This window comes from Balaenoptera physalus (assembly GCF_965194825.1).
Source record: "Balaenoptera physalus genome assembly, chromosome: 1".
Classification (NCBI taxonomy): Eukaryota; Metazoa; Chordata; class Mammalia; order Artiodactyla; family Balaenopteridae; genus Balaenoptera; species Balaenoptera physalus.
In genome coordinates this window covers 174,496,860-174,518,736 of record NC_138882.1, presented here as the reverse complement: position 1 = coordinate 174,518,736, position 21,877 = coordinate 174,496,860, and the positions used below count along the sequence as shown (strand labels likewise).

The following is a 21,877-nucleotide window of genomic DNA, read 5'->3' as shown; positions in this document are numbered from 1 at the left end:
CAAACAAACAAACCACCACACACGCACCCAGGCAGAATAAACAGTAGAAAGAAACACAGCAAAATGTTCGTTATATTTGGGAAAAGAATGTTCTCTTTTTATTTGTCAAATGTCTTTAATTAGGGTTTATTCTTTTTATTTTAAACTTTTGTTATTATTTCTGATCAGAAGTCTTTTGTTATTTTATAGTGACAAAAAACGAAATAAAGCATTTTGTACAATATCTATATCATCTCATTTAATCCTCACGATCAGTTTAGAAAAGATTCTTTCTACCATTTTACAGATGAGGAAACTAAAACTCAACATCAAAGTGATTTGCCTAAAATTATATAACAAGGCAGAGGAGGAGCTGGGACTTGAACCTCTGTCTGACTCCTGAGGCACAGGGAGATGGAAAATCCTTATCCCCTCTGGGGTCAGGAGAAGTGGTTGGTCTCTCTCCTAAGCAGATTTCTCTTTAGCCCAAGGAAGAATTTTTAAGTAGAACTGCGTCCTGGAAAGGTAATGAGCGGCAGAGGACCATGGAGTGTCCCGGAGAGGGATTCGGGAGACCTGATGCTCTATCTTCCTCCTCAGACCCAAAGCGCAGGCTGTGTCCCTCCTGTGAGACTCAGAACTGCACCAGGAGGGCCGTGTTTCCTCGTTCGGAGAGGACAGGGGGTGATAACGGGGGTGGGTGGGAGTCGGGGGTTTCTTCTTCATCTTCATTCTCGTCCTCCCTCCACTATGGGGCACCTCACTGACGACTGGGCACGTAGGGACCAGCTTTTATTTACTCAGAGCCTCCCGGATGTCAAGTCCTGGTCTTGACCTTCTAAATCCTGCCACCAATGTGAGAGGTGGGTACTGCAACCCCCTTGTAGAAACAAGGGAACTGAGGCCGGGAGAGAGAGGTGGCGCGTCCCAGAACGCGGCGTTGCATTCCCAACGCCCCTGGGCGGGGCGCTCCAGCCAACCCCGCCCCGCTGGGCCGGCCGGGCGGGGTTGCAGCGCTCGGCGGCGGGCGGGCAGTTCCGTCCGCGTCCAGCGAGCCGCGCGGACCATGGAGCCCGTGTCGCTGCAGGACTTCGTGTGCGCCCTGGACCCTGCCTCCCTCCCGCGTGTGCTGCGGGTCTGCTCGGGTGTCTACTTCCAGGGTGAGTGAAGGGCCGAGACCCCTCCGACCTCGGCCCCGCGGCGGACCGGTTCTCCCTGCCAGGGCGTTAGAAACCCGGGACACTGCGCCCTGGGTTCGAATCCCGACGCTGCCGCTACCCAAGCTGTGTGATTTGGGGCCACACTCCAACTTCTCCGGGTCACGGCTTTTGCTTCCGTGGAATGCGGGATCGCTGATTGCCCCGCAGGGTGGTGATGGAAAGTCCATGAGCTCAGATACTCAAGTGGGTGGAACCGAGCCAAGCTGGGGTGGAACGGTGGTGCGCATTGCATGAGGTCCGACCGTGCGGGGTCGCGGCATTCAGGCGCTCACGACGCCGGGCTGTTGTTTGATTCTGAAGAGCCAGGTCAGCCTTCCCCTCCGTATGCCCTCCCATTCCTCCCCCTCGACGCCTATCTACACGTCCTTCCTTCAGTCCCCCCATCCCGCCTTTGCTCTCTGCTTGGCACTGGGCCGTACTTGATCCGATCAACTCTTCAGTTCTCAGCTAAAATGATTCCTCCTCCGGGAAGCCTTCCTGGCTCCTTGCACACCTGCACATCTGCCCACCTGGCTGCAGCCCGCCTGGTTCACAGGGATGGTACACAGCTGGGGCTTAGTAGTCATTGCCTGAAAGAGTGAGAGGGGAGGGATTGACAGGCAGTGAGGGGAGAGACGGTGGCTCTGAGGGTGAGGGAGGACCTGTGGGCAACTGAGTGGGAAAGGTGGAGGAGGAGGAGAGAGGGAAGTGAGAGTCTGGGTGGGGTGCGGGAGGCTCCTCCCTTAGAGAGCAAACTATTTCTGAGTGCCCTGCCTCATCCTGTTGCCTCCATCCGCTCCCTTGCTCTACCACAGCAGCTTCCAGAAAAGTGTTCTGAGGCCCCAAGTGGGGTTCCTAGATCAAGGGTGAGACACATGGAGGGCCCCACAGGGGGCAGGACGGGCCACCACACCATGGGGTCTCGCCAGGCCCACTTGGGACTCTGAGGGATCTGGGTTCAAATCCCGCTCTCTCTGGGGGCTTCCTGCAGGCATCTGTGCTCTGTTTGCCCTCCTCCTGACACCCCCTCCCACTGTGTGTCACAATACTTGCGTTTCCTCATTATGCTCCCCCTGGGGGGGGTGGTGCGGGAGTGGCGGAAGTGAGGGTAAGAGAAGAATCTGACAGGATGAGAGTGTGGGAGTTGGGTGAAGTGGAGGGGGGCAGATGGTGATACTGATGGGGCAGATGCCTGTGGTCACCGCGTGGTTAGGAGCCCCAGTTTGGAGGCAAATGTCCTGGGCGGAGTCCCAATTCTGCCTCCTATTACCTGATAATCTCGGGCGGCCCATTCACCCTTGCCAAGGCTCGGTTTCCGTATTTAGGAAAGAGAAACTGTCCTTCCCTCCAGGGGCAGTCATGAGTCTTAAGTGCCATGACACATCTGCAGTGCCGAGCACAGCGCCGGGCATATAGTTAGTTCTCAGCACCAGGGCTGCTCTTGTTACCAGCCCCGAGCGTCTGTAGACAGAAGTGTGTGTTTTATGAGCCTGTGTGTATTTTCCTGGGGATAAGGGGTGGGATTTTCATCCGTTTCTCAGGGCTGTTGTAAAGGACCCTGCTGGGGCTGCCCTGGGGGTGGAGTAGAGTCAGGTGGCCTGGAGGCTTGCCCACCTGCACTGTCTGTCCCTCATCAGCAGGATGGGTCGCTGTGTGTGAGAGATCTTTACTGAGCACCTTCCATGCTCTGGACCCTGCTATAGCCCTTTAAACCTTGTAAGTCAGGGCCCAGACCCGCCTACTGGGCCCACCCTGTCAGCGGCCCGCCATCCTCTCCTGTGCTTCCCTTAACAGCAAGTCATCTGAAGAAGAAAGCGCCAGTGTGGGTGTTTGGCTTTGTGTGATCTCCGGGCAGTCACTGAACCTCCCTGGGCCTGATTTTGTAGCTAATAAGGGAACTGGGATTTACTGGGTTGTTTACTCATTCATGACTTAAACACACACACTTCGAGGCTGGGCCTGTGCTGGCTGAGATGGGTCAGTCCTGCCCTGTGAGCTGAGTTCGGGAGGCAAGGGGATGTGACCACAGAGGGGTACAGTCAGTGCTAAAACAAGGCAGAGCGGCCTCAGGGAAGGGCATTCCAGGCACCGCAACAACGTGTGCAAAGGTGTGGCCGAGCAGTGGCTGGGGGGAGCAGGGCACGGGCCGCCTAGCGCTTGGCCTTTACTGAACGGGTGAAACTGGCTCTTTGTCTCCGCAGGCTCCGTCTATGAGATCTCTGGGAATGAGTGCTCCCTCTCCACAGGAGACCTGATCAAGGTCACCTGTGTTCGCCTCCAGAAGGTGGTCTGCGAGAACCCGGGGACGGGCCAGACCATGGAGCTCGCTCCCAACTTCCAGGGTAAGGCAGGCACCTCTATCTCCCTGAGTGCCCTGGAACCCTCCAGGCACACCCTCGGGCACACGCGACCCCAGCACAAACTCCCACCGCTCTGGGTGGGCACACACTGCTCTCACATCCACCGCTACCCAGCCCCGAGACCCGAACGTCCTCTGCGTGCTCTGACGGTGCCCTGAGCTGGCGTGGCTGCTCCTCTCCGTGTCCATCTCTGATTACATCTGCCTCTCGGCTGGGCCTTTTTTTGTTTCATGTCTTTGTCCACATGCCAGTTTTTGTATTCGCTCCCACATTCACTCACCAAACATTTATTGACACTTGCTGTGTGCCAGGCCTCGTGCTGGGGGCTGGGGTGTGGGGTTCGGGATGAAGCAGATGCAGCCCTCTCCGGTGGGGAGTTTCCAGGATGGCAGTGAGGAGGACAACAGCGCAAGTAGGCACCAGTTTGGAGAGGGCTCCGGGCAGGAGTGGCCTGCCTCAGAGGTCTGTGCAGGCTTCCTGGAGGAGGTGGCCCCTCAGCTGGAGGAAGGATCCCAGCTAGAGGGAGTAGCATGAGCACACTGGTGCTCCAGAAACCCCCCGTAGCGCAGTCACTGCAGGAGGCGTGTAGTGTGGTGGACCAAGGGCCTGGACGCTGAGGCCAGCAGCCTGGATGGGAATCCCACCTCTGCCGGCTACTAGCTGTGGCCGTGGTTAGTTCCCGTGACCTCTCTGCGCCTCAGCTTCCTCTTCTGTAATGGGGCAGTCAGCCTTGACGTGACGATTAAGTGAGTTGCCATGTATGATGCACTTAGAACAGGGCTGGGCTCAGAGCAGGCACCCTCTGCAGGCTTGTTCTCAGTATGGTTTCCTGTGATCGCTGGAGGGGACCAGTGAGGGCATGGGTTCCAGGTGAGGGGAAGTGGTGGGGAGGTGAGCGGGAGTCAGACCGCAGGGGGGCGGGGGGAGCTTGTGTGGGGCACGGACACATTTCGTTCTTTTTTTTTTTTTTAATTTAATTTAATTTTTAAATAAATTTATTTAATTTTTGGCTGTGTTGGGTCTTCGTTGCTGCGCGTGGGCTTTTCTCTAGTTGCGGCGAGTGGGGGCTACTGTTTGTTGCGGTGCGCGGGCTTCTCACTGTGGTGGCTTCTCTTGCTGCGGAGCACGGGCTCTAGGCGCATGGGTTTCAGTAGTTGCAGCATGCAGGCTCAGTAGTTGTGGCTCGTGGGCTCTAGAGTGCAGGCTCAGTAGTTGTGGCGCACGGGCTTAGCTGCTCCGTGGCATGTGGGATCTTCCCAGACCAGGGATCGAACCCGTGTCCCCTGCATTGGCATTCGGATTCTTAAGCACTGCGCCACCAGGGAAGTCCCCACATTTCGGTCTTTATTTTGAAGGTATTAAGTAGCCAAAGAGCTTTTAAATAGGGAAGTGATGTGTTTTGTTTTGTATTTTGAGGTTTTTAAAAAATTTGAAATAATTTCAAATTTACAGAAGACTTGCTAGAACTCCTGTATACTGTTTATCCAGATTGACCAGTTAAGCATGTTGTTACATTTGCATTCCCTCTCTCTGTATATTATATATACATACACACACACATATATACATATGAACATATATTACTATATATGTGTGTGTATATATATCTTTTTTCTGAACCATCTGAGAGTTATAGACATGATGCCCCATTACATCTGAATATTACTCCCAATATTTAGCTTAGCTCCTAAAAAACAAGGACATTCACTCACAAAACTGTAGTTCAGTGGTTAAATTCAGGAAATTTAATATTGATACAATACTACTGTCTAACCCACAGTCTGTATTCAGATTTCACCAGCCGCCCTACTAATGTCCTTGATAGCCCGGTGTTTGCCTTGATCCAGAATCTAGTCCCAGATTGCACATGACATTCAGTTGGCCTCCTTTAGTCTCCTTCAGGCTGGAATAGTTCCTCAGCCTTCCTTTGTCTTGATATCAACATTTTTGAAGAGTCCAGATCAGTACTTTTGCAGAATGTCCCTCAGACCGACTTTGTGTGGTGCTTCCTTGAATAGATTTGTGTTGAGGGTTTTGGGCAGGAAGACCCTGGAAGTGATATTATGTCCAGACATGGGGTATTTTAGGCCAGTCTGGTGGCAGAAGAATGGACAGGGCAGGGGGAGGGGTAGAGGGGTGGTCAGAGTTCATTTGGCCGGTAGCTCCTGGGTTTCTAGTTTGGGAGGGACTGTGGCACTCACCCACCCAGGATGGGGTGGTAGGTGCTGGTGTGTGGGAATGGAGCAGGGGTGAGGTATCTGGAGACAAAGATGGCAAAGTGAGAGGCAGGTGGGGTCGGGAGGTAGGAAAATGTGGCAGTGTGTCTGTTCTGTCTCTGGTGACAATCCCTCTGTGTCCGTGCCTGTGTGAGAAGGAACTGTCCCCACCCCTGCCCTCACTGTCCATTTGCAATGGTCACTTGCTGCCTGCCGTCCCTCAGCCCTGCAGTCTGGATATCCAAGTGCTGGCCCACCCTTGGCCCCTGTCCTCGGGGGATTCTGGCTGGTTCTCTGCAGCCAGACCTGGGCATGGGATATGCGGCCCTGGGCCCGGCAAAGGTCTGCCCCACCCTGACACCCACTGCTGTGCCCCACAGGCAACTTCAGCCCCCTCACTGGCCCCCGGAGCTATGGAACCCTGGAGGAGCTGGTCTCTGCTGCAACCCAGAGCTCCAAGCAGCTGCCCATCTGCTTCATGTCGACCCACAGAATCACCACCAAGACCAGGGTGGTGCCTCAGGAGCAGCCCCTCAAGCTTGAAGCTGTGGAAATGCACCTTGGGACCTGCTGTGCCTGCTGTGTGCTGGGCACTGGGGCCCAGCAGGTCCTTCTGCACCTGCCCCTGTCCCAGAAGGGGCCCTTCTGGGAACTGCAGCCTGGGCCCCCTCGGACTCTGCTCCAGGTGCTGCAGGACCCGGCCCTGAGGGACACCATCCTCACCTGCCCCGCCCTCCCCTGGCGCTCCCTGACCCTGATGCCCCAGTACGAGGTCGAAGCCATCATGCACTGTGAGTTCCCCGGGCAGGTGGGTGGGCCTGGGGGCGGGAGGGGCAGAGGAGGCCCTGGGGAGCTGCTCTGATGGGAAGATGCCCCCTATCCCCGTGGATAGTCCAGGGATTCCAGGTGGTTTACCTGGTATATACAACGTAACAGAATAAAGAATCCCCAATAGTGGAAGTTAGGTGCAAAAGGAGATAGGAAAACGGGTGACTTGAGTGAGGTCCCACGTACTTTATAAAGTTTGGCAAAAGTCGGGTTGTGAGGTTGCCCGCAGCTAGGACGAAGAAACATAGTGTTAGAAAGTGCAGCGTTGACCGTTTGCTCAGGAGAAATATATTTCCCTGTTGCTGAGGAGAGCAGGATTGTTCGTGAAGGGCCTCCCGTCTGGGAGGGTACTGTCTGGCCGAATCCCCTGGCTGTTTCATAGGTTACTTCTTAGGACAGGCTGGTGGCTGCACAGAGGGTTGGTGAGGCAGAGGCAGAACCTGGCCAGGTCTGGCCGGTCGGAGGCCAAGCTGGAGCAGAGGTAGAAGAATGGGTGTATGTGTAGAGGTCCCCAGGGCACCCCCATTCTTCTACCTCCACTCAGCCTTGGCCTCTTGACTGGCCAGGTTCTGCCTCTGCCTCACCAACCCTTCTCTGGATTCTGCCAGCAGTCTGACTGAGGACTGTCCTAAGAAACAACCTATGCTTTGTTTACTAGTTTTTGTAAAAATAACGAGTTGGCTACCCTGGAGAATGAGGCAGCTCAGGTAATTTATAAAGCATTCTGAAGAAAAAAAACAACAGTGTAATGAACCCGCATGTGCCCATCTCCCAGCTTCAGCCAATTATCAGCTCATCTGGCATAGGGCAAAAATCCCAACCACGTGACCTGAGGGAAGTCACCACCACTCCTCGGAGCCCCAGTGTTCTCATCTGCAAAACAGGGAGAACATTCCCTGTTCTGTCTTCCGTGTGTTGCGGCTCAAACAACAGAGTGGGTGGGCCAGTTTTCCTCAGACTCTTACAGAGTTTATGCACCAGGCGCTATCAATGCCAGGACAGGGGGAGGCTGTCCAAAGTCATGTAGTCAGTGTCTTTCTTGATTTGGTTCTATCTATTTAAATCCAGAAAGGATTTGGAAAGACAGCTTATAAAATTACATTCAAAATTCAATTAAAATTTTAAAGGGAACTGATTGGATATTCAGTGATATTAAGGAATTATCAAATTATTATTACTTCAATGTGATCATAGCCTGGTGGTTATTATTTTTGAAATTTTAATTACCCCTTCTTTTAGCAATACACATTGAAATAGTCACAGATGGCAAGATGTGATTATTCTGATTCCAAATAATCCAGTGGAGGGGGAATGGATAGATGGGGGTATAAAGGAAAGAAAATGGGCCATGGGTTAAATGTTGAAGCTGGGTGACAGGTACATTGGGGTTCACTATACTATTCTACTTTTACAAATATTTTAAAAACTTTTTATAGTAACTTTTTAAAAAGAGGTTGAAGGAAAGAGTGGGCAAGGAATCTGGTACGATAGGAAAACGCTGGTAGGAAAGAAAAGATGAAGACAGGAAAGAGGTTAGCAGGCTCAGACCTCTGAGGGGTGGAGCGTGCGCGCCGGAGCTGACCTCTCCCCTCCACAGTGCGCAGGACCATCGTCAAGATCCCCTCCACCCTGGAGGTTGACGTGGAGGATATCACCGCCTCCTCTCAGCACATCCACTTCATGCAACCGCTGCTGCTGAGCGAGGCCCTGGCCCGGGGAGGCCCCTTCCCCCTGCCCACAGAGATCCTGGAAGTTCCGGAGGGGCCCCCCATCTTCCTCAGCCCGTGGCTGAGCTCCTTACAGAAGGGCCAGAGGCTCTGCATCTACGGCCTGGCCTCGCCACCCTGGCGGTTCCTGGCCTCAACCAAGGGCCGGAAAGTGCCCAGACACTTCATGATCTCCGGGGCCTACCAGGGCAAGCTGCGGCGGCGGCCGAGAGAGTTCCCCACGGCCTACGACCTCCTGGGTGCTCTCCAGCCAGGCCAGCCACTCCGGGTAGTGGCCACAAAGGACTGTGAAGGAGACGGGTTTGAGAACCCCGGGTTCATGTCCCTGGCCATGGGAGACAGGCTGGAGGTGTTGGGGTCTGGCCAGGCCCTTGGGGTTCAAAAGAGGGACATAGACGTCCTGGTGTGTCAGCGGCTGAGTGACCAGCCTGGGGAGGGAGAGGAGTATGAAGAGGCAGAGGACCAAGAACAGATTCTGCTGCCCCTCCACCTCTCTGGCGGCTTCGTGGAAGAGTTGGGTGATGGCCGGCGCTACAGCCTGCAGGATCTGATTGCCCAGTTCTCACTGCCCTGTGAGGTCAAGGTGGTGGCCAAGGACGCCAGCCACCCTGCTGACCCTCTGCCCTCCTTCCTGGGCCTGCGGCTGGAGGAGAAGATCATGGAACCCTTCTTGGTGGTCAGCCTAGACTCCAACCCTGAGATGTGCTTCGAGGTCCCTCCCCGGTGGCTGGACCTGACTGTCGTGGAAGCCGAGGGGCAGCCAAGCCAGCCGGCTGGGCCCCTCCCTGTAGTCCCAGTGGAGGAGCTGACAGAGGCCTTCTATTATCACCTTCGGAAGTCACCGGCCTTTGAGGGTCAAGCTCCCCCGCCCAGGCCTCCGAAAAGTAAGGGCCTCAGTGGGCAGAAGAAGCAGGTCAGCAAGGCGAAAGGCGTCAAGGTACCAACAGAACCCAAGTGGGCAGGGAGGGGCTGCCTGTAGGGATCATTGGGTCCTGCCATTTCTTCTTTGTCTGCCTGGCATCACGTGTCTCTTACAGCTGTACAGAACGTGCAGTTTATTTATTTAGTTAGTTAGTTAGTTTTGAATTTTATTTTTTTATACAGCAGGTTATTATTAGTTACCTATTTTGTACACATTAGTGTATATATGTCAACCCCGATCTCCCAGTCCATCCCACCGCCGCCACTACCCACCCACACCCGCTTTCCCCCCTTGGGGTCCATATGCTTGTTCTCTACATCTGTCTCTATTTCCAGAACGTGCAGTTTATAAACGTGCATGCTTTGTACCTATTATTCGATCCTGACCATCCTGACAATGGTGTGATCATCCATGTTTTACAGTCGAGAAAATGAGGTCTCAGCAACTGTGAGACTCGCCCAAAGTCACACAGTTTATAAACGGGGGGGCCTGAACTGGAGCGGAAGCACTGTGACTCCAAGTTCACGGTGCTTTACCTCTCTCTGCTACCCCTGCTGTCACTCCTTAGCTCAAGCTACAGCATTTTTCACCTAAACTCTTTCAGCAGCCTCTTCAACCCCTCCCCACGGCTGTCAGAACGGCCTCCCACATCCTTCCCTGGTCACTATGGGGCCTCAGCCCCACCTTCTGAAACCTTCCGTGGCTCCCCATTGCTGGGGTAATGCGGACCCCTTAACACGGTATCCAGGGTCCTTCATAGCTGACTTCAGTCTCACCTTCCCAGGCCCACCTTCCACCACTGCTCAGCAGCTCCAACCACAGAGGAACTCCTGACGCTCTTGGTATGCCAGCATTCCTGCCTCAGCACTTCACACACGCCAGTCCTTTTGCCAGGAACGTTCTTCCTCCTTTCAGACTCACGGGCAAGGCTCAGCTCACATTTCCTCCAAGGCGGTGACAGTTCTCCCTCTTCTGTAGTCACACTGCACGCTGTACACAGCTTGGAGGTGGGAGGCCATGTAGTTTTAATTAGTTGTACTTGGCCTCTGGCTAGAACAAGAGTCCTGTGGGGCAGGGACCTCCCACTCCAAGGCAGGCAGAGAAAGTGCTAGTGAGTCCGAACTGAACCAAACTGAATCACAACAAGCGGGCAAAGAATGTCAGAGTCAGAAACACGAAGTTCACGTCCCTGTTTCCTCACTCCGTGGGCTGTACTTCCTCTCTGGGCATGTTCCCTCACCAGTGAGCCTGGGATAACACCACTAACTCTCAGTGCTGTTTTGTTAGCCTCTACTAGTGGGGCGCTTACCCTGGGGTGGCCCCTTACACGTACGTACTGCCCCACCCAGCTCTCACGGCGTCCCTCTGAGGTGGGCGCTGATAGCCATGCTCTGCTGAGAATGGGGGGCATGGGGGGGTGGGGGGGGAGTGATCTACATAAAAAGCACTTCGTAAACTGTAACAAGCATACTGTTTTGGGATGTGCAGAGACTTGGATTTCGTACCGTGTGGGGAGGCAGTGGGATGGCATGGAAGTTAAAAAGATGAACCCTGCGTGATCTCAGCCCCAGAAGGGGCTCGTATCTGTGGGGCAGGGGGTAGGGTAGTCGTTTTCTGACAGAACCAAAAATAGACTGGGACATCTGAAACACAGGCCTTGTGACAGTGCTGGAAAGAATGTGGTACAAAGAGTTGAGACCTCCGTCCCAGCCTTGGTTCCTGATGGCTCCTCTGGGATGGCTCCTGCTTTTTGCCCTAGAACCAGCAATATCCCCCCCTGGGAATCAGTATTCTCTGCTGCTCATCAGGGAGCCGTACTGTTTGCTTCTGAAAGCATGACGTGGTGGGAAGAGGAGCAGCTTTACAGGCCACAGACATGGTTCTGCGTCCGAAGCCTGGCCCAGCCAGGGATCCCCTGTGCGAGGCTTGATGTGGCACGCTCTTTCTGAGCCTGGTTCCTCACGTGTGAACTGGGGACTCAAACAGCTCAGAGAGTCACTTGAGGATGAGTGAACGGATATGCATACAGCTTCTGGCACATGGCAGGATTTCAGTAAAAGTCCTCTTCCTTCTGGGACCCCTCTCAGCTCTGCACTCTGTTTGTCCTGAGGCTTTGTGACTACTTTTTTCTCCTTCAGCAAAAGATTTGGAGGACAATGACCAAATCCCTGTGTAAAAACGCAGGGACACCCTGTCTCTAGCCCCCAACCCTGTCATCTCTCACCCTGGCCCCTTTCTCCCCTGCCAAAGAACAGTTCAAGTGCTTGTAGCAAAAACACCTGGGGTCCTGAGAAGCCATACACTGAAAAGGAAGTTCAGAGGGGAGCAGAGGAAGTGAGATTTGAAGGAAATTGCATTTCATGTACTCTCTTACTCCATTTCTTGACACCCTGCTAACTTCTGCTTTTTCTCCCACTTAGTCTTCTGAAGTCTTCCAATTGCAGAAATCATCTCTGCTGCCTAAACCCAAGAGGAAGACCTTCCCAAAGGTCACCAAGGACAGCTGCAATTTATACAGTGACATTCCTGGTCACAAGAAGGGTCTCAAGCTCACTAAGCCCATCACTCAGGATACAGGTGAGTCTGTCAGCCCCTGTTCACCCGTCTTTCCTTCTCCCCGCCCCCATGCCATTCTGCTGCTGCTTTTGCCTCTGATGGTGCTGGCCATACCTTCAGCAGGGCCCTGCCCGTGAGCGACCCTTCCACAGTCCCAGTTGGATGGACAGGCCTATATGAGATGGGCTGAGGCTGAAGGGTCCCTACTGTCCAAGGAAAATGAGTTCATCCCCCAACTACCCTCCCCAAGGGCACACAGGAGAATGTTTGCGAAGTGTTCAGACACAACAAACTGTGGTTTCTGGGCTAGCAAGGACCTTAGAGCATCCAGACCAAGCCCTCCCCTGTTCAAGGGAGGAAAGTACCCTAAAGAGGGGAAGGAACCTAAGGCCAAAGGTCCTCACTGACTTGGATTCTTTTGCAGATGATGACCATGATTACGAAGAAATACTTGAGCAGTTTCCGAAAACCCTCTAGGTGCTGGAGGAACCTTACTTCCTAACTGCTGCTTCTTAGGGAACCCGAGATATCAGCCACCTATTACACGCCTTTAGAGGACCCTGGACAAGGCCTCTCAGAAATCAGACTGTGGACAAGGAGTGGCCGGGTGGGGACGGACTGGAAATAGGAAAGACCCTGCACCAGCTTCCCTCTGGCTTCTCTGGGCCCAGCACCTTGCATTTGGCTCCTTCAGCCTCGGAGCTTTGGTATCAAGTAGCCAGCTGGGTTCTACTCAGTCCTGCACCCCAACACCAGTTGCCCCACTGGTTAGTGCAGAAAGGAATCCAAGAGACTGCCCACCTTGGTGACGGCAGCACAGTGCCTCCTGCCTCTTGGTAAAGGGGCCTCAATCCTGATCACACACTGCACTGAGAGCCTTTTGTAATGCTGGCCGCCCCTGCTCCACTCTCTCCTCCCTCTCCCCGTCCCCCACCCAGGCTCTGAGCCCCTGAGGGACCAGGACTGTCTTCCTCATCTCTGCAGCACCCAGCACATGACAGCTGTAGGTGACTAGCCAAGATGATTTCACTTTAAAACCACAGAATAAAAATGACATCTGAGCTTCCGGAAAAATGATAAGAGATTATCACTTATTAAGTTCTGTCTGTGTACCAGACCCTTTACAAACCCTATCTAAATCAACTCTCTGAGGTAGACAAGGCCTGGTTTTAAAGGTTGGGAAACAAGCTAGTCTAGTGTGCTTCAGTGGGCAGGCTAGTCATGGGCCTGGGTCAGGATCCTTGCTCACCACCTACAAGTGATTTTAACCTCTCTAAGCTTCAGTTTCTTCACATGCAAAATGAAACTAAGTTATCTACCTCAAAAGATTGTTTTAAGGATCGATTGAGATAATATCTGTACAGCATTTAGCACAGTGCCTGGCTCATAATAAACATTCAATAAACATGTTAGTATCATTACTGTTGACCAAGATTAGAGAGTTGTACCTGTCTCTAAAACCAACACCCCTTTCACATGCTTACGCTGTCTCCTAGTCATGGAATTCATCCCAGTGTTTATACTATGTTCCTGGGCTGTGGAGACAGAGCCAGTATAACGAGATAAGAGAAGAAATACAAGCCTGTGTCTACGCAGAGAATAACTAACTCCGTTTCCAGGGTCAGTTAAGGCCTGTTCAGTAAGGTAAGACCACAGGCCTCACTTCCTAGAAGTAGTGGGACTTTGGTTTCTTGGGCTAATGCAGTCACGGAACTAAGCACCATGGTCAGCAGAGGACAGGAGAGAGACAAAAAGATGGAAGGAGTGTCCAGTGGAGGCGGGAGCCGAAAGAGGGTCAAATTCCCACTCCTGGATTCTAGGCACTACACCTGAGTGTGTCCTTCCTTTGCCTCCTAACATCCCTCCGGCTCTCTGGACCCATGTACTTCCCAGGCCGCCACACTCCAGCAGGGCATTCTCCAGGTGACCACTGAGTGGTGACTACATGCTGCTGGGCCAGTCCCCAATATCTAGCACCCATGCTCATCTCCACACCAGTTCCCATGCCCTCCTCCACAGATGCAATCTCTACCACACAGGAGGATCCTGAGGAAGAGAGTACTCTGGGAAAAGCAATAAGCAAGAGACAGAAAGTTCCTCCTTGGCACCGAACCCCTAGGGATCACGACCCCATGCAAATGTCAACAGTTTCACTTTCATGTTTGCAGTTAATCCTGGCGCCAAATTGAGCAAGATCACAAAAGCGGGGCAGAGGAGAGGGCCACCAGTTCCCACAAAAGGGGATTTCGGAGTGGCCAAATGCTGCCATGAGGAGAAAGGCAGCAATTTCATAGCAGGGAGAGCTGGGCTTCAAAGGAAAACATGTTTGAAAACCACAATTGTGAATGTCTTACTAGAGCAGTGAGGGTAGGAGGGGAATGGACCAAAGGCAGATACCACCCTCAGGGTGCTTTGTCTTCTTTACCTCTGGAATAAACCGCTGGGTGGTGGGGAGGGAATTATAATGGGACTAGAGATTCCCCCAAGCAGTGGTCTCCAAAGTGAGCACACAAGATGACTGACTGGGAAACAGAGAAGAATTACACTTGACCCCCCACACGGTCAAAAAATCCACATACAACTTTACAGTTGGCCCTCTGCACCTGCAGATTCAACCAACTGCAGACCGTGTAGTATGTGTTTACTGGAAAAAATCCGCGTATAAGTGGACCGGCACAGCTCAAACCGTGATGTTCAAGGGTCAACTGTATTGGTACATCCTTTCATATTTATTTTTAATATCCTTTTTCATTTCTAATTTTGAGTGTTTTGTAATATATGTAACAAACTAATATAGTAACACAAGTAAATAACTGCTAAATAAATGAATATAACCTGGGGATGCATGCTCAAAAATTTATCAAGAGTTTTGAATTTCCCTCAACAGCATTTTAAAAAACAAATTAAAAAAAAACAAACAAATCTATTAATTCACATCGGACACTAATTCTTACTGGCTTTTCTCTAGTTAAATCCAATAAAGTACCACTATTTCCCAAGGAGCCTCATCTCCCACCTGTACACCTAAAGAGATCTTCCTGAGACTAGGCTGGACTCATGGCTTGGCTGTGACACTGGGGATTTCTGAGAACTTGGGTCACAGTGCTGTTCCTGCTGTCTCAACAATGTACCAAGAGAACACTGTATACCTGACATCCCAGGTGACCACAAATATCCAAAATGCAAGTTCCCCTGGCTTGAGCAGGTAGACACTCTACAGAGGCTGGCGTTTCACTCTGCTGAGCAGTGGCCTACCTCTGCTCAGCCCCACGGGCCTCCGTAGTGCTCAGAATCCACAGAACTCCTGTGAGACCGTGTCACTGCCAAGGTGGCAGGGAATTCAGTATCCCTGAGTAGCTACTCTGTGTTATTGGGAATGCTGAATCAGCAAGTGCTGGGACACCAATCTCTTATTTTGCTTTATATTCCTAGTAGCTGACCAATGGGTTGACACAGTAGGTATTCAATAAACACTCGCTGAATTAATGAGTAAGTAGTTTTTTTTTTTTTTTTTTTTGTTATCTTTTTTTTTTTTTTTAACGTCTGAAACATTTATATTAACATATTTCCATACATATTTCCATACAAATACAAATATAAGATTTTTAGAAATTTCATGTAATGTCTGAAACATTTATATTAACATATTTCCATACAAATAACCCAATGAAAGTTTAGTATTAGTTGTTTTGTTTGTTTTTTTATACTGCAGGTTCTTATTAGGCATCAATTTTATACACATCAGTGTATACATGTCAATCCCAATCGCCCAATTCAGCACACCACCATCCCCACCTCACTGCAGTTTTCCCCCCTTGGTGTCCATATGTCCATTCTCTACATCTGTGTCTCAACTTCTGCCCTGCAAACTGGCTCATCTGTACCATTTTTCTAGGTTCCACATACATGCATTAATATACGATATTTGTTTTTCTCTTTCTGACTTACTTCACTCTGTATGACAGTCTCTAGATCCATCCACGTCTCAACAAATGACTCAATTTCGTTCCTTTTTATGGCTGAGTAATATTCCATTGTATATATGTACCACAACTTCTTTATCCATTCGTCTGTTGATGGGCATTTAGGTTGCTTCCATGACCTGGCTATTGTAAATAGTGCTGCAATGAACATTCGGGTGCATGTGTCTTTTTGAATTACGGTTTTCTCTGGGTATATGCCCAGTAGTGGGATTGCTGGGTCATATGGTAATTCTATTTTTAGTTTTTTAAGGAACCTCCATATTGTTCTCCATAGTGGCTGTATCAATTTACATTCCCACCAACAGTGCAAGAGGGTTCCCTTTTCTCCACACCCTCTCCAGCATTTGTTGTTTGTAGATTTTCTGATGATGCCCATTCTAACAGGAGTGAGGTGATACCTCATTGTAGTTTTGATTTGCATTTCTCTAATAATTAGTGATGTTGAGCATCTTTTCATGTGCTTCGTGGCCGTCTGTATGTCTTCTTTGGAGAAATGTCTATTTAGGTCTTCTGCCCATTTTTGGATTGGGGTGTTTGTTTCTTTGATATTGAGCTGAATGAGCTGTTTATATATTTTGGAGATTAATCCTTTGTCCGTTGATTCGTTTGCAAATATTTTCTCCCATTCTGAGGGTTGTCTTTTCGTCTTGTTTATGGTTTCCTTTGCTGTGCAAAAGCTTTGAAGTTTCATTAGGTCCCACTTGTTTATTTTTGTTTTTATTTCCATTACTCTAGGAGGTGGATCAAAAAAGATCTTGCTGTGATTTATGTCAAAGAGTGTTCTTCCTATGTTTTCCTCTAAGAGTTTTATAGTGTCCAGCCTTATATTTAGGTCTCTAATCCATTTTGAGTTTATTTTTGTGTATGGTGTTAGGGAGTATTCTAATTTCATTCTTTTACATGTAGCTGTCCAGTTTTCCCAGCACCACTTATTGAAGAGACTGTCTTTTCTCCATTGTATATCTTTGCCTCCTTTGTCATAGATTAGTTGACCATAGGTGCGTGGGTTAATCTCTGGGCTTTCTATCTTGTTCCATTGATCTATGTTTCTGTTTTTGTGCCAGTACCATATTGTCTTGATTACTGTAGCTTTGTAGTATAGTCTGAAGTCAGGGAGTCTGATTCCTCCAGCTCCATTTTTTTGCCTCAAGACTGCTTTGGCTATTCGGGGTCTTTCGTGTCTCCATACAAATTTTAAGATGATTTGTTCTAGCTCTGTAAAAAATGCCATTGGTAATTTGATAGGGATTGCATTGAATCTGTAGATTGCTTTGGGTAGTATACTCATTTTCACAATGTTGATTCTTCCAATCCAAGAACATGGTATATCTCTCCATCTGTTGGTATCATCTTTAATTTCTTTCATCAGTGTCTTATAGTTTTCTGCATACAGGTCTTTTGTCTCCCTAGGTAGGTTTATTCCTAGGTATTTTATTCTTTTTGTTGCAATGGTAAATGGGAGTGTTTCCATAATTTCTCTTTCAGATTTTTCATCATTAGTGTATAGGAATGCAAGAGATTTCTGTGCATTAATTTTGTATCCTGCAACTTTACCATATTCATTAATTAGCTCTAGCAGTTTTCTGGTGGCAGTTTTAGGATTCTCTATGTATAGTATCATGTCATCCGCAAACAGTGACAGTTTTATTTCCTCTTTTCCAATTTGTATTCCTTTTATTTCTTTTTCTTCTCTGATTGCCATGGCTAGGACTTCCAGAACTATGTTGAATAGTAGTGGTGAGAGTGGACATCCTTGTCTCGTTCCTGATCTTAGAGGAAATGCTTTCAGTTTTTCACCATTGAGAATGATGTTTGCTGTGGGTTTGTCATATATGGCCTTTATTATGTTGAGGTAGGTTCCCTCTATGCCCACTTTCTGGAGAGTTTTTATCAGGAATGGGTGTTGAATTTTGTCAAAAGCTTTTTCTGCATCTATTGAGATGATCATATGGTTTTTATTCTTCAATTTGTTAATATGGTGTATCACATTGATTGATTTGCGTATATTGAAGAATCCTTGCATCCCTGGGATAAATCCCACTTGGTCGTGGTGTATGATCCTTTTAATGTGTTGTTGGATTCTGTTTGCTAGTATTTTGTTGAGGATTTTTGCATCTATATTCATCAGTGATATTGGTCTGTAATTTTCTTTTTTTGTAGTGTCTTTGTCTGGTTTTGGTATCAGGGTGATGGTGGCTTCATAGAATGAGTTTGGGAGTGTTCCTTCCTCTGCAATTTTTTGGAAGAGTTTGAGAAGGATGGGTGTTAGCTCTTCTCTAAATGTTTGATAGAATTCACCTGTGAAGCCATCTGGTCCTGGACTTTTGTTTGTTGGAAGATTTTTAATCACAGTTTCAATTTCATTACTTGTGATTGGTCTGTTCATATTTTCTGTTTCCTCCTGATTCAGTCTTGGAAGGTTATACCTTTCTAAGAATTTGTCCATTTCTTCCAGGTTGTCCATTTTATTGGCATAAAGTTGCTTATAGTAGTCTCTTAGGATGTTCTGTATTTCTGCAGTGTCTGTTGTAACTTCTCCTTTTTCATTTCTGATTTTATTGATTTGAGTCCTCTCCCTCTTTTTCTTGATGAGTCTGGCTAATGGCTTATCAATTTTGTTTATCTTCTCAAAGAACCAAGTTTTAGTTTTATTGATCTTTGCTATTGTTTTCTTTGTTTCTATTTCATTTATTTCTGCTCTGATGTTTATGATTTCTTTCCTTCTGCTAACTTTGGGTTTTGTTTGTTCTTCTTTCTCTAGTTTCTTTAGGTGTAAGGTTAGATTGTTTACTTGAGATTTTTCTTGTTTCTTTAGGTAGGCTTGTATAGCTATAAACTTCCCTCTTAGAACCGCTTTTGCTGCATCCCATAGGTTTTGGGTCGTCGTGTTTTCATTGTCATTTGTCTCTAGGTATTTTTTTATTTCCTCTTTGATTTCTTCAGTGATCTCTTGGTTATTTAGTAACGTATTGTTTAGCCTCCATGTGTTTGTCTTTTTTACGTTTTTTTCCCTGTAATTCATTTCTAATCTCATAGCGTTGTGGTCAGAAAAGATGCTTGGTATGATTTCAATTTTCTTAAATTTACTGAGGCTTGATTTGTGACCCAAGATGTGATCTATCCTGGAGAATGTTCCGTGCGCACTTGAGAAGAACGTGTAATCTGCTGTTTTTGGATGGAATGTCCTATATATATCAATTAAATCTATCTGGTCTATTGTGTCATTTAAAGCTTCTGTTTCCTTATTTATTTTCATTTTGGATGATCTGTCCATTGGTGTAAGTGAAGTGTTAAAGTCCCCCACTATTATTGTGTTACTGTCGATTTCGTCTTTTATAGCTGTTAGCAGTTGCCTTATGTATTGAGGTGCTCCTATGTTGGGTGCATATATATTTATAATTGTTATATCTTCTTGGATTGATCCCTGGATCATTATGTAGTGTCCTTCCTTGTCTCTTGTAACATTCTTTATTTTAAAGTCTATTTTATCTGATATGAGTATAGCTACTCCAGCTTTCTTTTGATTTCCATTTGCATGGAATATCTTTTTCCATCCCCTCACTTTCAGTCTGTATGTGTCCCTAGGTCTAAAGTGGGTCTCTTGTAGACAGCATATATATGGGTCTTGTTTTTGTATCCATTCAGCCAGTCTATGTCTTTTGGTTGGGGCGTTTAATCCATTCACGTTTAAGGTAATTATCGATATGTATGTTCCTATGACCATTTTCTTAATTGTTTTGGGTTTGTTTTTGTAGGTCCTTTTCTTCTCTTGTGTTTCCCACTTAGAGAAGTTCCTTTAGCATTTGTTGTAGAGCTGGTTTGGTGGTGCTGAATTCTCTTAGCTTTTGCTTGTCTGTAAAGCTTTTGATTTCTCCATCAAATCTAAATGAGATCCTTGCCGGGTATAGTAATCTTGGTTGTAGGTTCTTCCCTTTCATCACTTTAAGTATATCATGCCATTCCCTTCTGGCTTGCAGAGTTTCTGCTGAGAAATCAGCTGTTAACCTTATGGGAGTTCCCTTGTATGTTATTTGTCGTTTTCCCCTTGCTGCTTTCAATAATTTTTCTTTGTCTTTAATTTTTGCCACTTTGATTACTATGTGTCTCGGCGTGTTTCTCCTTGGGTTTATTCTGTATGGGACTCTCTGCTCTTCCTGGACTTGGGTGGCTATTTCCTTTCCCATGTTAGGGAAGTTTTCGACTATAATCTCTTCAAATATTTTCTCTGGTCCTTTCTCTCTCTCTTCTCCTTCTGGGACCCCTATAATGCGAATGTTGTTGCGTTTAATGTTGTCCCAGAGGTCTCTTAGGCTGTCTTCATTTCTTTTCATTCTTTTTTCTTTAGTCTGTTCCGCAGCAGTGAATTCCACCATTCTGTCTTCCAGGTCACTTATCCGTTCTTCTGTCTCAGTTATTCTGCTATTGATTCCTTCTAGTGTAGTTTTCATTTCAGTTATTGTATTGGTCATCTCTGTTTGTTTGTTCTTTAATTCTTCTAGGTCTTTGTTAATCATTTCTTGCATCTTCTCAATCTTTGCCTCCATTCTTATTCCGAGGTCCTGGATCATCTTCACTATCATTATTCTGAATTCTTTCTCTGGAAGGTTGCCTATCTCCACTTCATTTAGTTGTTTTTCTGGGGTTTTTTCTTGTTCCTTCATCTGGTACATAGCCCTCTGCCTTTTCATCTTCTCTATCTTTCTGTAACTGTGGTTTTTGGTCCACAGGCTGCAGGATTGTAGTTTTTCTTGCTTCTGTTGTCTGCCCTCTGGTGGTTGAGGCTATCTAAGAGGCTTGATGGGAGGCTCTGGTGGTGGGTAGATCTGACTGTTGCTGTGGCGGTCAGAGCTCAGTAAAACCTTAATCCACTTGATTGTTGATGGGTGGGGCTGGGTTCCCTCCCTGTTGCTGTGGCGGTCAGAGCTCAGTAAAACCTTAATCCACTTGACTGTTGATGGGTGGGGCTGGGTTCCCTCCCTGTTGGTTGTTTTGCCTGAGGCAACCCAACACTGGAGCCTACCCGTGCTCTTTGGTGGGGTTAATGGCAGACTCTGGGAGGGCTCACGCCAAGGAGAACTTCCCAGAACCTCGGCTGCCAGTGTCCTTATCCCCACGGTGAAACAGAGCCACCACTCGCCTCTGCAGGAGACCCCCCAACACCAGCAGGTAGGTCTGGTTCAGTCTCCCCCAGGGTCACTGCTCCTTCCCCTGGGTCCCGATGCACACATTACTTTGTGTGTGCCCTCCAAGAGTGGGGTCTCTGTTTCTCCCAGTCCTGTCAAAGTCCTGCAATCAATTCCCACTAGGCTTCAAGGTCTGATTCTCTAGGAATTCCTCCTCCCGTAGCCGGACCCCCAGGTTGGGAAGCCTGACGTGGGGCTCAGAACCTTCACTCCAGTGGGTGGACTTCTGTGGTATAAGTGTTCACCAGTCTGTGAGTCACCCACCCAGCAGTTATGGGATTTGATTTTACTCTGATTGCGCCCCTCCTACCGTCTCACTGTGGCTTCTCCTTTGTCCTTGGACGTGGGGTATCCTCCTTGGTGAAGTCCAGGGTCTTCCTGTCAATGATTGTCCAGCAGCCAGTTTTGATTCTGGTGCTCTCGCAAGAGGGAGTGAGAGCACGTCCTTCTACTCCGCCATCTTGGTTAATCTCATCGAGTAAGTAGTTTTTGATTGCTAAATCATCGAATTCAAAATCAAAAGAAAAAGTGACTTCCACCCAGAACCCTTGGGGGGCTATTGCCCCCTTGCCCATTTGAGGGCATTAGCATGGTAACTAGAAAGAGAAGTCCACCACCCGTAAAAGTATCCTATCATGCATTCCATATTCAAATGTATATGCTTTTTTAAACCTGTTTTTAGCCATTGTTCTTTCTTTTAGGAAACAATCAAGAATGGACATACTTGCAAATGAACGTACTGGTTGACTGACTTTTAAGCATCTGCACAGCTCCCCAGATGGGAACTATCCTGCATGTACAGAAAATAACAACCACATTGTTGTTCATTGTCAGAAACCAAGGGGGTGGAGCCTTCTCCACACAGCTGCTGGTAGATCTCATTTAGAAACACAGTTAAAACAGTTATAGAACTTTTATTTGCAT

At 48.5% G+C, this 21,877-nt stretch overlaps 1 protein-coding gene and 1 pseudogene across 2 annotated transcripts in view; one reads left to right on the top strand and one right to left on the bottom strand.

Moving 5' to 3' along the window:
* The window catches only part of LOC309650224 (glycine cleavage system H protein, mitochondrial pseudogene), a 126,151-nt pseudogene that overhangs the window by 97,441 nt on the left and 6,833 nt on the right, over window positions 1–21,877 (bottom strand). The window lies entirely within an intron of this gene.
* On the top strand, window positions 951–13,221 carry THEMIS2 (thymocyte selection associated family member 2). The gene is made up of 6 exons (XM_082451057.1): window positions 951–1,139; window positions 3,380–3,520; window positions 6,135–6,545; window positions 8,180–9,246; window positions 11,652–11,808; window positions 12,212–13,221. Exons 1-6 carry the CDS (start codon window positions 1,046–1,048, stop codon window positions 12,262–12,264), a joined length of 1,923 nt encoding a protein of 640 aa, XP_082307183.1. The 5' UTR covers window positions 951–1,045; the 3' UTR covers window positions 12,265–13,221.

Bases quoted from the DNA above. Each gene is read 5' to 3' on its own strand.
- THEMIS2 (XM_082451057.1), top strand. From the start codon at position 1,046: ATGGAGCCCGTGTCGCTGCAGGACTTCGTGTGCGCCCTGGACCCTGCC. The intron at 3,521-6,134 runs GTAAGGCAGGCA...TGTGCCCCACAG, and splicing joins GCTCGCTCCCAACTTCCAGG to GCAACTTCAGCCCCCTCACT. The intron at 6,546-8,179 runs GTGAGTTCCCCG...TCCCCTCCACAG, and splicing joins GGTCGAAGCCATCATGCACT to TGCGCAGGACCATCGTCAAG.